Source organism: Mastomys coucha, unplaced genomic scaffold (genome assembly GCF_008632895.1).
Source record: "Mastomys coucha isolate ucsf_1 unplaced genomic scaffold, UCSF_Mcou_1 pScaffold17, whole genome shotgun sequence".
Lineage (NCBI taxonomy): Eukaryota > Metazoa > Chordata > Mammalia > Rodentia > Muridae > Mastomys > Mastomys coucha.
Genome location: NW_022196899.1, coordinates 23,669,828 through 23,682,085, shown reverse-complemented (window position 1 = coordinate 23,682,085; position 12,258 = coordinate 23,669,828). Strand labels below are relative to the sequence as shown.

The 12,258-nt window shown below is 39.6% G+C and overlaps 1 protein-coding gene across 10 annotated transcripts in view; it reads right to left on the bottom strand.

The window, feature by feature from the left end:
- The window catches only part of Mecom (MDS1 and EVI1 complex locus), a 553,659-nt gene that overhangs the window by 276,472 nt on the left and 264,929 nt on the right, over positions 1-12,258 (bottom strand). For 9 of the 10 annotated variants that reach the window (XM_031376543.1, XM_031376544.1, XM_031376545.1 and 6 more), the window contains exon 2: positions 2,058-2,401. In XM_031376543.1, coding sequence (XP_031232403.1) covers positions 2,058-2,401 — 344 coding nt within the window. Of the gene's footprint in view, positions 1-600; positions 1,284-2,057; positions 2,402-12,258 lie in introns of those variants that run through there. The other variant, XM_031376547.1, reaches the window with a different exon arrangement.

Genomic DNA, 12,258 nt, shown 5'->3' with positions numbered 1-12,258 from the left:
GAGAGAGAGAGAGAGAGAGAGGTAAAAGAATCAAGCAGGTAAACATTAAAATGGTACAGAATATGTTATAACTGGCCATCAGCTGGATTCTTAAAGGACAGAAATGGGGTGCCTAATCTTCAGAAGCCATGAGCTATTTTGCAAAAGCATCTTAGTTTTAACATTCTGAAGGAAATAATGTTATATGGCTCAATGTAAATATCTGCTCATGTGTATGCTGAAGATGTTTTCATCCACAAAGAAAAAAATTCAATTATTTTTAAATTTCCTTAAATGCAGAAATTTCCCCCAGATCCATGTCCAATCCATAGGGATTGTGTCTAAAAAGATCCCATCCTGTACTTTCAAATCCTGTAATTGTAAGCTGATTTCACAGTTAAGCTCTGTCTACTCCTAGACTTCTAGAGAATCCTAACTAGAGCTATACTTCTTTAACTCTGGGGATTTTGTAATGAAAGTCTAATGAGTTACTTATTACTAGACTGTTTATCATCATTATTTTAAGGTGAGCAATAATGACGTAAAATTCATGCACATTTGCCTGAAAACTTTTTAAACTCACGTACCCATTAATGCTACAATGATTTTTAACGAGCTCTCATTGACACATGTGTCTGAAAGTCATTTTACTAAGCCACAGCCTTCCCAAGGATATGTCCAGGGACAAGACTACAGAAAGGCATGCTCATGTGCAGTCACGTCCAAACAAGAACTTAACCCTTGCCATTTCGGATTTGTTTGAGGCTCTTCTCATTACAGAATTTTGAATACATTTTACAAGAGGACAAAAAGATGAAATAATTACATCCTGCAGGTACTGCATATTCACTTCTACATAAAGCTAAGTAGATATTTCTGTTAATGATCCTAAATATTAAGAGAACATACAAAATGAATCCTGTTTATCTGATTTCCATCCAGTTGAAATATTGTAAAGGGAAAGCTCTCTCACATCTCCACAACTGCTCTTGACCTATGCAGAGGTTACCTGTAAGCTTCTCTGCTATAGACCAGATTTTCCAGAAATTATGATGTTATGATTTAGTCACAATATTTTCAAACTATAGAAGTAAGCCAGACTTGATAGCATATGCCTGTAATCTCAGCAAGCACTGCGAGGATAAATCAAGATTGAGCATTCCAGGCTGATGTGGTCAATTAAATAAAACTCTGTTTCAAGCAATGAAAATACAAGCAAAATTAATATAATGTATATATTTACACACTGTATTGGAACAAAAGGGTGAAGAAAGTTATGTACTTGGATCTGCACCCTACCTGTCCTTATAGAAATGAAATTAAATTAGATAATGTTATTAAGTGCCACCAACTGTTGGATGCTGCCTGGTGGGTTCTATGCAGTGCATTCTTGAAACTAGTAGGAAATTTTATAATCACTTGGTGCTCTTATTTCAATATATAATTTATTATATAAATATAATATTTAATGTATTATTCATTAAATCAATTTACATATAAAGACATCACAGATTTCTGTGATGACTACTATGCACACTTTCAAAAAGCATATAGAATGAATGAATGGTCTTCTTTTGATAAAAAAGAGATAAAATATATAAGAGGAAGGTAGAAGTAAAACCAAATTGACCTATAGCTACAAATGCTACAAAACAAAACAAAGCAAAACAAATCCAAAACATATGCTTTCCTCCAATCCTTCCAGACTTCTCTACCTCATAAGAGGTAACAGATACCATACATATCATATGAGTAAGTTTGTCTGCTAACACCACATGCTCCCTAAGATGGCTACATGCAACGTTCTGAATGATAACTTAGAAACCACAGCTTCTTCCTTTCATATTTCTAGACTGATAGCTCTTTTGATCATTCTTCAGCCAGGGTCCCTTTTATTGTGCTCTTCCTTTAAGTAATACATTGCTTTACCAAACAGTGAGATTGTAAGGGAGTTGGTTCTTAAAAAATCAACTTGAAGACATGCTCACAAATGAAATATCCTCATGGCCACCTATGTAATAAACCTCTTCTTTATAGACCTGAATGCATATGTGTGCTAACTCAAACGCCATTCTTACCTCCCATCCATAGCTGGAATCTTTCAGGTCCGATCTCTGCTCTCCCATGTATGGCCCAAACTTTTCGCCTATCTCAATCTTCCTTTTGGTCCATATTCCAAGTCCTGCTCCAGGCATAGTTGACTCTCGAAGCTCAAATTCATCAGGAATGGGGATGTCATCAGGAATGTAGATGGGGGCTTTGTATGGCGAGCCCTCCTTAGGAGTAAATGACTCACTGGATGTAGCAGGAGAGCATGGTTCTTGAATGTGAAGGGAGGGAGCATTGGCTATCCCATCTGCATCAGCATCTGGCATTTCTTCCAAAGGTATTTCAGGGTAGTTGCCATAAGCACACTCATTACCTGCAAATAAATAAGAACTTCATGAATTTTTACTAATAAACCAAGACAAAATTCCACAGGGGTAATAACTGTAGTAAGTTGTTCATTGCAAGCTAAACAGAGAAGATCATTGTTAAAATGTGTCCCATTAAAAATCTCTGTTATTCATAGCGGGTATAGGTCATGGCTTCTAGTTTATCTGGGATAAAATAATAAATCCAGTACGTTTATCCTCAACTGTTAATACCTGCATAAGCCAGCTTCACCCATCACCCACATGTGAAGTACCCAGCAGCTTATTTATCAGTCTAAATAAAACAAAGATAAGAGGTAGGTAACTACCACCCCCAAAACATTCCAAATTGAGAGCTGACAGAACTGTATAGACCATATCAGATAGGTGGATCAATCAATGTGTGGAACCTTAAAATAAATGCAACAGGCCACCAAGGATGCCAAAGGCTGCCATGTATAACAAGGCTTAAATTTGTGTGGCCGGATAGTGATAGAAATGCTAGTCTGTATTTGTTCCTCCTCTGTTGGTGGTTTGTTTTATTTTTTTTTTTCCTTCCTATTTTAAAATAAATCGCCAAACCCTTCCTTGGTATTTCTTTGATTCAGTAGCTCATTCTGCAGAAACTCAAAAGGATGACAAGCTAAGATCATGTTTTTAATTATGTAGATTTGGAGACCAAACATCTTGATCAATGGGCTATGCAGAAAACCTTTTTTTTTTTCTTCCCAGAACCTATACAGCAATCTATTGTAACCACTTACAACTTCAATTCCAGGAAATCTGATACCCTCTTCTGGCCTCCATAGGCACCAGGCAAGCACATGGTGCATATACATGTGTGCAGGCAAACATTCACACACATAAAGCAGAAATTAAAAAATGCCCAGAGGGGAAGAGACAGGAGGGCACCCCAAGTGTACCAAAAAGAGAAAAAAAAAATTCTCCAGACTAGAAAGTGGGAAAGTCAACCGCCTTTCCAGATACTGGGGAGGCTGCAAGAATTTGGAATAGACAAAGGCCTTGTTTTCAGTGGCTTTAAGAACTTCCCAAAAGAGCACAACCCCACAGCCAAAGTCTCTGAGTGTGCCACGAGACCTTCAGGTCTGAACGAAATGTATGTGGGGGACTTTAGACGCTAAGTAAGGAAATAGAAAGAATAATGGGTGAGTAGAATTTCTACCAGCTGGAGGGAATTTCACTTGGCTTTAAGCACTTTAGGCATGTTTCTCTCTGTTAGAGGTCTCAACCGAAAGTCATCCCACACTGGTTTGACTCATAAGGACTTCAAGGACATAATAAGGAAGAAGGACTGGGATGATAAGGCAGCTGATTCTGGTCAGAACCACCAGAAGGTAAACTGGATGGCTTATGATTGTTGCCATAGCATTTCTAGCACAGCCTGGGTAAGCATGAGTTATTCATGATATGGAAGAAATCCAGTTTCAGATTAGTGACCTTTAGTCTCCACCAAACCTGCAACTGTGTGTTTTATTAAAGCCTTCTAAGATGGGTTATTGGGCTACAAGGTAGAAGACATACCTTCTACCCCCAATTTCTTCCCTTACTCATTATAGAAATTCACACCACCACTCACGAGCAACTGTCCAGTGAGTACTGGACCCTGCTTCTTATGGTTACATATAATAGCATACAATTAAAAGTGATAATCCATGCAAAGTTCTATTTAACAAAGGAATAGATTGTGATTCAAACATTGAAAATATGTCATTTAAACTAAGCATGTGACAGACCTTCAGGCTTCAAGCTTGCACTGGGTACCTAGTTCTCAGCATATGGATTCATTACCGTGCAAGTTCAGTGTGTCCAAAATTGTGACCATTGTCACCTGCCCTCCAGCCAGGTACCTTGTCCATTTCCTCAGTTCAATTAGGAATGTTAGCTTTTCCCTAACTAGTCACATTAGATGCTTCAAAGTCACACAGAGGTTTGCTCTTCTTTCCTTATAATCTATTCTTCTACAAAATTCATTCCTTTCATCTGATTCTTTCAATTCACATTTATCACCTAAAATTTCTAGCAATGCTTGCTCTTAACTAGTCTCCAGACTGCCAGTGTCTTGACTTGAGACCTAAATACTGAATTCATCTTCCCAGCACATCCTCCATCCTGCTCAACAGACTCCAATGCTCCCAGTCTCTAAAGCTAAAGTAGAAATGTTTCAGCTTGCCAGGCAGTGGTGGCATATGCCTTTAATCCCAGAACTTGGGAGGCAGAGACAGGCAAATTTCTGAGGCCAGCCTGTTCTACAGAGTGAGTTACAGGACAGCCAGGGCTACACAGAGAAACCCTGTCTAAAAATAAAAAATAAAAAATAAAAATAAAAAAAACAAGAAAACAAAAAGAAATGCTTTGGCTTGGAAAAAGATCTCTCTTTTTGAAGTCATTCCTTCTGATTTTCAATATTTCTCAACAGGAATGCTTGAGCTGAATACTGATCTTTGCCTCCTAAACCTGGCACATAGTTCTTTTATCCTGGCTCTCCATCTCTACCCTCTAGTCTAACCAATTCCCAATCTTTCTTCCAGGTCAAGTTCCAAGTTGAGTTCCAACATATCCCATTCTCATCTTCGTCTATACAAATATCTCTTTCCTCTTTAAGCTTACAGAATTTTACCTCTCTGTTCTGCAATCAAACCACACGCATTGCCACTTAGGACTTTAATATTTTATCTCCAACAAGGAAATAGACCCTTGACGAGCTAGGTGAAGAATTCCCACTTCATAGGAATTCTCCAAGTGATCTGCACACAGTGAGTTTTAATGAATACTTGTTTAAGTAGATAATTAACCATGCATATAATTTTATTGAATCATTACACCAAACCAATATTATCCCACTGAAAACTGTAAATTATTTTGATCCAGACAACTACCTTTAAGAAACAATGTGGTGGAACACAGTAGATTATTGGACTTTTCATTCATATCTAGTACCAAAATAACTATTTTAATAACATCCTAATTGCACTTGAAAATTCCAATTGATTTTATACTTCATTAAAATACTCATGACTAGTTTGGGTATGGGATAAACTATATAGAAGCCATTTCCAAGGCAGACATGGTAGCACTCCTATGGCGGCAGCTCTTTGGGGGACTAGAGGCGGGAAGACTCTGTAAGCTCAGTAGTTTGAAACAGACTTAGGCTGTATAGTGTCACCATGTCTCCAAAAGTAAACAAACAAGCAAACAAACAAGTTAACTTAAAATCAATGGCATCTCTCTAGAATTGTACCATTCACCTCCCATAAAAGGAACGTCACAGCGGAACATCATACTGTACATCCTCAAAGGGAGTCATTGCTCATTGCCAGGATTTTATTTTCTTTGAGGAATGATACAAATTGAATGAAATCATGGAATTTATAAACTTCCCCACCTAAGAAATTGTAAATAAAAAGGCACCTAAATAAATAGAACAGTATTTTTCCATTAATTCTTTCTGAAAGACCAGTAAAATTTTCTCTATTTCTCCCATGAGTTGAACCAGTCACAGTATCAGGTCCAACAAAAGGATCTCAAATCCTAGAAAAAGATTGAGACAATTCATAAATGAGTCCTCCCACGGTCACAGTAAATCCTATGGGCTCCTTGTCACCACAAACTCTCTCAGTTCAGAGTCTAAATGAGTATGCAGAGAATCCAGCTCCAGCAAGATATGTGTGTCCTGCTTGCTGCTGAGGAGAATTTGAATTTAAAGCCAAAATATAATCCTGCTAAAAATGAAAAAAAAAAAATAGTCCAATTAGCCCTGAAGAACAACTTAAGCAATCAAGCAAGTATAGGTAAAAGATGCAGTTCTAGTCATCCACCTGCAGGCTTCAACACAGATGAAAGCCCAGGCCATTTGTCTTTGAACCACCATCTAGCTAGTATCATCTGAATTAAATATAAAAAGAGCTGGGATGACAAGAATGAAAATAGAAAACTGCTGACTTTTACCTACCAAACCATACAATCACATTTCAACACAATCTAGCATTTATTAACTTTTCAGCATGGATGCAGTTTATCACACCATATTGAATATTTGCATAATCGAGAATAAACTGACACCTCTGTGGACATTACTCAATAACTCTCCAAAAAGCTGCTAAGACATCATTCCATGTAAATGAAAAACAACCTCCATTATTCCATCTCCATTAAATCTCTGTTATTGGGGGGAAATTGGTAGAACTATTCTCTGAGCTATAGCTGTAGTCAATTAAAGATTTCCTGGATATTGCTCTGACAGATTGGGCACATTTACAATAAGACAGTATCAGGTAGGGCGTGTGGCATACATCAGTGGGCCCATAAAGATAAATAACCCTTGTAACTTCTTGGAGCTGCACTGCCTTCAACTGTAATTTGCTTCATGTATCCTTTGGTTGTGTCATTAACTCAGTGAGGACAGAGAGAAGAGCTTATTGTTGGGTTTGAGGCAAATGGCTTGGGAGATCGTATTGAAAATCAACCGCTCTGGTCCAAATCTTAAGCATTCTAATATCCCTAGAGACCAAGCAACAGCCCACAGTTCAATTAGATTCTATTTATTTCTCTGGCTGTCTGAATAACTACCCAGGTTTGCGGTTTGGAAGAGTTTTGTTTAGAAGATATCAGAATCTAAAGGGTAAATCAAAAACTTAATACCAATGATAACAGTATCCATTACTGTATCTATACACTCACTGCAATCCAGTGAGGAAAAAGTGATGTGAAAAATAATTTTTCATTTTTCAAATGTAGACTCTGGTAGTAAAAGCTACAGAACAGAATCTCTACAATTAGCAACTGTTCAAACCCAATCTTTGCTTTCTCACATAGTCCACTTGCCTTTTAGTTTCTTTAAATATGTGTCTAGAAGTTTGGGTCATCAAAAATATGCCTCCTGTATAAACAGTCTGTTATTTGGCCTTTTCATTTGACAGTGTGTTGTGAATACTTTTCTCTTCTCCTCTTTTCTAAACATACGTGCAATTGCTGCATGTTCTACCATTACAAGGATCCAGTGTGTCTATAGTACTCATGTTGTTTTAAGGGTTTTTTTGAACCCAAAATGCCAGTAAAATAAATGCCCTCTATACAAATGTTGTATTTATCCATTTCAATTTTCTTAGATGTGATCCCTATTAAGCAGCTAGTAAGTATTGGCAGTCTCTTTTCCAAATACATTTACCAATTTATACTCCTACCAGCCCTATTCACAGCTACCAATGTGTGCTGCTTTTCATTTTTATCAGTAGGAAAAAACTATTTATAAGTTTTTTCCTTAATCTATACCTTAGTGATTACTAAGACTAAATATTTTATCAGTGACTCGTAAGTCCTCCATTACAAATTGTGCATAGCTTTCTCTCATATTTTTTTAAATGGGCCTCAACTCTGTGTGATTAATGACAAATTAGCCCTTGGATAAACTCTTAATCGTGTTCTCTATAGCTTTCTATTTGATCCAGTCATAGAACCTTTTATCATTAGTAGAACTAAGTTCATGTTGTCCCTGTGGTTTTTTACATTTTCTTGGAAAGTCCTCACCTATTCTGATGGGGGTGAGGCACTCTCCCTTATTTTCATTGAGTTTCTTAGTTGCCTTTCTTCCAGCCTTGGATTACCAGTGATTTACTACTCAGTGAAAAGCAGAGGAAAAATGATTTCATTTATTTGAGCTCCTGTGAACGGCGGGCTAGGAAAAAAAATGCCATTTTACTCATAATTCTTTGGCCCTTATTTGCAAGGCTGGCCTGAGATGCTTTCTCTTTTTGTGGGATTTATATAACTCGCCAGTTGTTTCTTTTGGCTTCTCTGCTTAGTTTAACTGAAAATCTTCTGGGCAGATGCCATTCAAGCTCCTGAGCTTCACCCATTAATAGTGTTCAATGGCCACCAAAATGCTTATCACTCCATGTTGTCCTTCCTGTTGGTAGCGGAAATGTTTTCCTCTCTGCTCCCAGAGTCAGTTCATTGATAGAAAGTGTTCAGTGACTAATGCAATATCAATGCTAATGTTTAAAGCACGGAGCTCGACTTTAGCTATAACCATGAAACTATGTTGACTTGGCTGTACAAACTTGCCCACAATATGCACATACGTGTACATTTGCTAGCAATGAGTGGTGTGTGTGTGTGTGTGTGTGTGTGTGTGTGTGTGTGTGTGTGCATGCGCTGTGCTTAGCAGCTCCCTAATCTTAAAAATAGGCTGAGACAGAAACATGATTTGGGATCTCAGGCAGACTGGTTGAGATCATAGCTGTGTAAAACAGCTGCCAAGAGGAGCACAGCTAGGGAATTGAACAGATTAGGTAACTCAAAAATTTAGACATTTCCCCCCATTATGTTTCTCATTGCAGTCTTGTAATAAAAACACGAGCAAACTTCAAAGGAAGCTCTGTAGTAAAGGTTAATTGCTACTAAAGAAGAGGGTGGGCCCGAGCACCAGTACTTTCTGCCCAACTCACAGGCAGACAGGAAGGATTACACGTGGCTGAATGCAGATGATGTGTGCCCAACGTCAGGAGAGGGAGGCTCAGCCAAACCTCAGGCCCATCAGGGACCTCCAGGGAGGACGTGAGCATATAGCCATGAGTCTATGAGTCTGTGCGTGCTTACCAGTGGCCAGGGAAGGGAGGGGGAAGACTTCAGTTTCCTTTCCAAATTAAAACAGGACATGCTCTTCTTCCCTCCTCAGGACAGTTCCTGAGTGGTGACAGAGGCGTGTTTATGAGAAAGCAAAGGACCTCAGGGGCCAGCTCTTCTCCACCAGCAACAGAGCCACTGAACATGTGGGGCAAGGGGGAAGCCCAAGAAACACCAGATGCACAAATGGAGCGATGAACTGGCCATTGAAATACTCTCTGCAGATGTCCCCATGAAAATGAAATTTAACATTCCCAATAAAATGAGGAAGGGATACTATTAAAATGAGGAAAGTAGATGTCCATGGAGTTGACAAACAGGCTGTTAAGAATTCTATAGGAATCTAGCTGCACAGATTCAGAAACAGAGGTCTGTCCTCTAGAGGTCATTATCCTAGAGGCCTCTGTCTTAAAGAGGTCATTATCCTAGAGGTCTTTGTCTTAAAGAGGTCATTATCCTAGAGGTCTTTGTCTTAAAGAGGTCACCGATGGACAGTCTTTAAAACACCATGATCCCAGGAAAGGGTGAAAGGGAAACACTCTTCATGTTTCAACTCTGGTCCATGTTTGTGCCATCTGAGTCTCTCTGGCGGATCTGTGCCATAGCCTGCCAATATGGCTTGGCCTGTGGAATATTCCTAATGGTCTTTCAGGCTCCTTTGACTCTCAGTGTTTCAGCTTAGCTTCCTTGTTCTGACCTATTCCATTTCTTCCCTCAGGGCCTTGCCACCCTACGGTATTCATTAAAAGTACTCCATTAGTCTGCTGTCAGAAAGATCCAGAATGAGAGAGGTTTGGGAGCGGCAGCAACAGGCAGGGCCAAGAGAGTACTACAGTTATTGAGAACACCTATGAGAGGGGGGCTTACAAATATACATACAAACATATACACATATATTTCTTATATTATGGTAGAGGCCTTGCTAAGCTTCTCTCAAATGGTGATGGAAAGGAATTGCTAGAAAATTCATAGTTGAGGTACAAGGAGTAGAGCCTTTAGGCATCTATTCACAGAATCCAAGAAAACAAACTAGAGACGCTAACATTCTGTGGGTAAGGCCCAGAGGGAAAGCATGACCTGGTTAATGCTTGGTAGATTTTGTTGTTAGGGAGCCTAGTCACCAATTCATACTGGAAGACCTGGTAGGACCAGACACCTTACATGCCAGTGTTCCTTTCACAATAGAGCATTTACCTGAACCCTCTTTTAGCAATCCAAATTTTTAAGAGATTTTTGGCAACCTCTGACCTACTGGCTTTTTTCATAAGCCTTTTATATCCCCAAAGTGACTCTGCTTCAGATCCATTTAAAGTAAAATAGAAATGCCCCATATTTACATCACAGCTCACAGGCAGGTTACTTCTCAGGCATCTGCAATGAGCAGAGTCCAGCCTTTCAGCATTCAGGCCCTATCTACAGCAATTATTTGCCAGCATATCTAAAAGAAGGCAGGCATTTCCTGCTGCACACAAATGGGACACTCTTATCTAAATCACTGTTTAAACAGGTATTTAAGAAAACACTATCACAGGCAGGAATTTACTGATGACGGAACACATTGGTTTAGGGCTGGACTCGATGGTTAAGGACTAGCCATTGTCAAGAAAGGAAGTATATCAGCAGGAGGAAGGTATAGAGAATATTTCACAACTCCCCAGGGGTCAAGACGGAGGATCATAAAGCTTGGGAAAGCAGCCGTGAAAAAGGCAGTTGCATAGAGGTTTCCACCTGGTAACACCTCTGAACCCTGGAGCCACCTGAGAGCAAGAGCTAGAGAGTTGGGCCAGTTTATGCCCAGGTCCGTTCCACCGAAGCCATATAAGATCCCCATAATGAAAACTGGAGAATGGCCAAACTGGGCATGCCAAAAGCTTAGAACATGTATTTCCTGGAAAGACACTGAGAATCCATTGGATCTCCCACACCCTGTAACCTAGGCGAGAGGATGCTCTGGTTCCCCAGCCCTGCTCTAACCGGTGCAAATGGAAGTTATTCCCAGTGGAGGTTTATAAAGCTGGGCTGTTATTCTCACATTAAGTACACTGCCCTCTGGTGAGGGCTGTGGTTTCTGTGTGGGCAGAACGTGTGGTTTAGTATGGCTAATTTGTTTACGTTGTTGACGGCGGCTTCAGAGGAAAGCATGCTAAGAAGTGATCTGATTTCCTTCCCTACCACGAGACCGTTTAAAGGTGGCTGAGACATGCTGGAGCATTAACGTGCTGTCACTAATGGGGGGACGACTGGTCTCCTTGACCGCGGATGTGCTTCACGGGGTGGCTCTTGCCAGAAGCTCCTCCTTGTCTCAGAAGGGGAGCTAAAACTGAAGGGGAAAAGTCCAGCTATGCCTTCCCTAGCAAGGACATTGAAAAATAGTATATACTGAGAGGAGAGAGTCAAACTGTTCCTGGAAGAGGAGAGGCAAAACATTCCCGGAAGATGGAGATCAGGAAGTAAAGGAATTTGAGAGCCCTCACTTCGGGCATAAGCCAGACTGGACTGTCTGAGATATGAGTAAGGAGCTTGTGTGAGCTCAGGTCCATTCCACAGTAGAGCTCATGGAGACCTTCCCTACTGCTAAGAAACAGAAGAACTCTCTTCCAGCCAGGAGTCCTGAATAAAGAAAAGAAAATAATTATGCATGTCTGGCAGAAGAGGGAGTTGTGGCTTGCAGAGAAAGAGGAATGCAAGCGGGCAATTAAACATCCACAGAGCCACACTCAAAGATGGAAAGGAAGCAGATAGTACCCCAAAGAACGAAATTTCCTTAAACTCTCAAACTTAGGGTAGTTGTTGTTGTTGTTGTTGTTTTATGAGAAGTGATCCTTGTTATCACAGGATTGTTAATGAAAGAATAGCAGTGATTTGTGTCCTGAGATAACATGATGAGGAAGTCCCCTTCCAGTTAGCCGCTTTCAGCTCAAACTCTGCTCCATTGCAAATATCATATCTTTGCTGTAAAAAAGTCTAGATGTTGCCAAGGAGTGCAATCTGCTGCCCTATTCTACCCTCTAAAGGGCTCCAGATTGAGTTTCCCAACACCCCATCACATGAAATGTGAAATCATTCAAAATTGTGGGGATAGAACATGGCTGAAAACATAAAGGAAAACTTGGCTTTTTTGTTTAATTTCAGAAAATACTTTGAAAAGTTGTTTTCAGAAAAATGTGAACAGATGTGTTTGTGTATATGTATACGCATGTGCATATATATATATATATATATA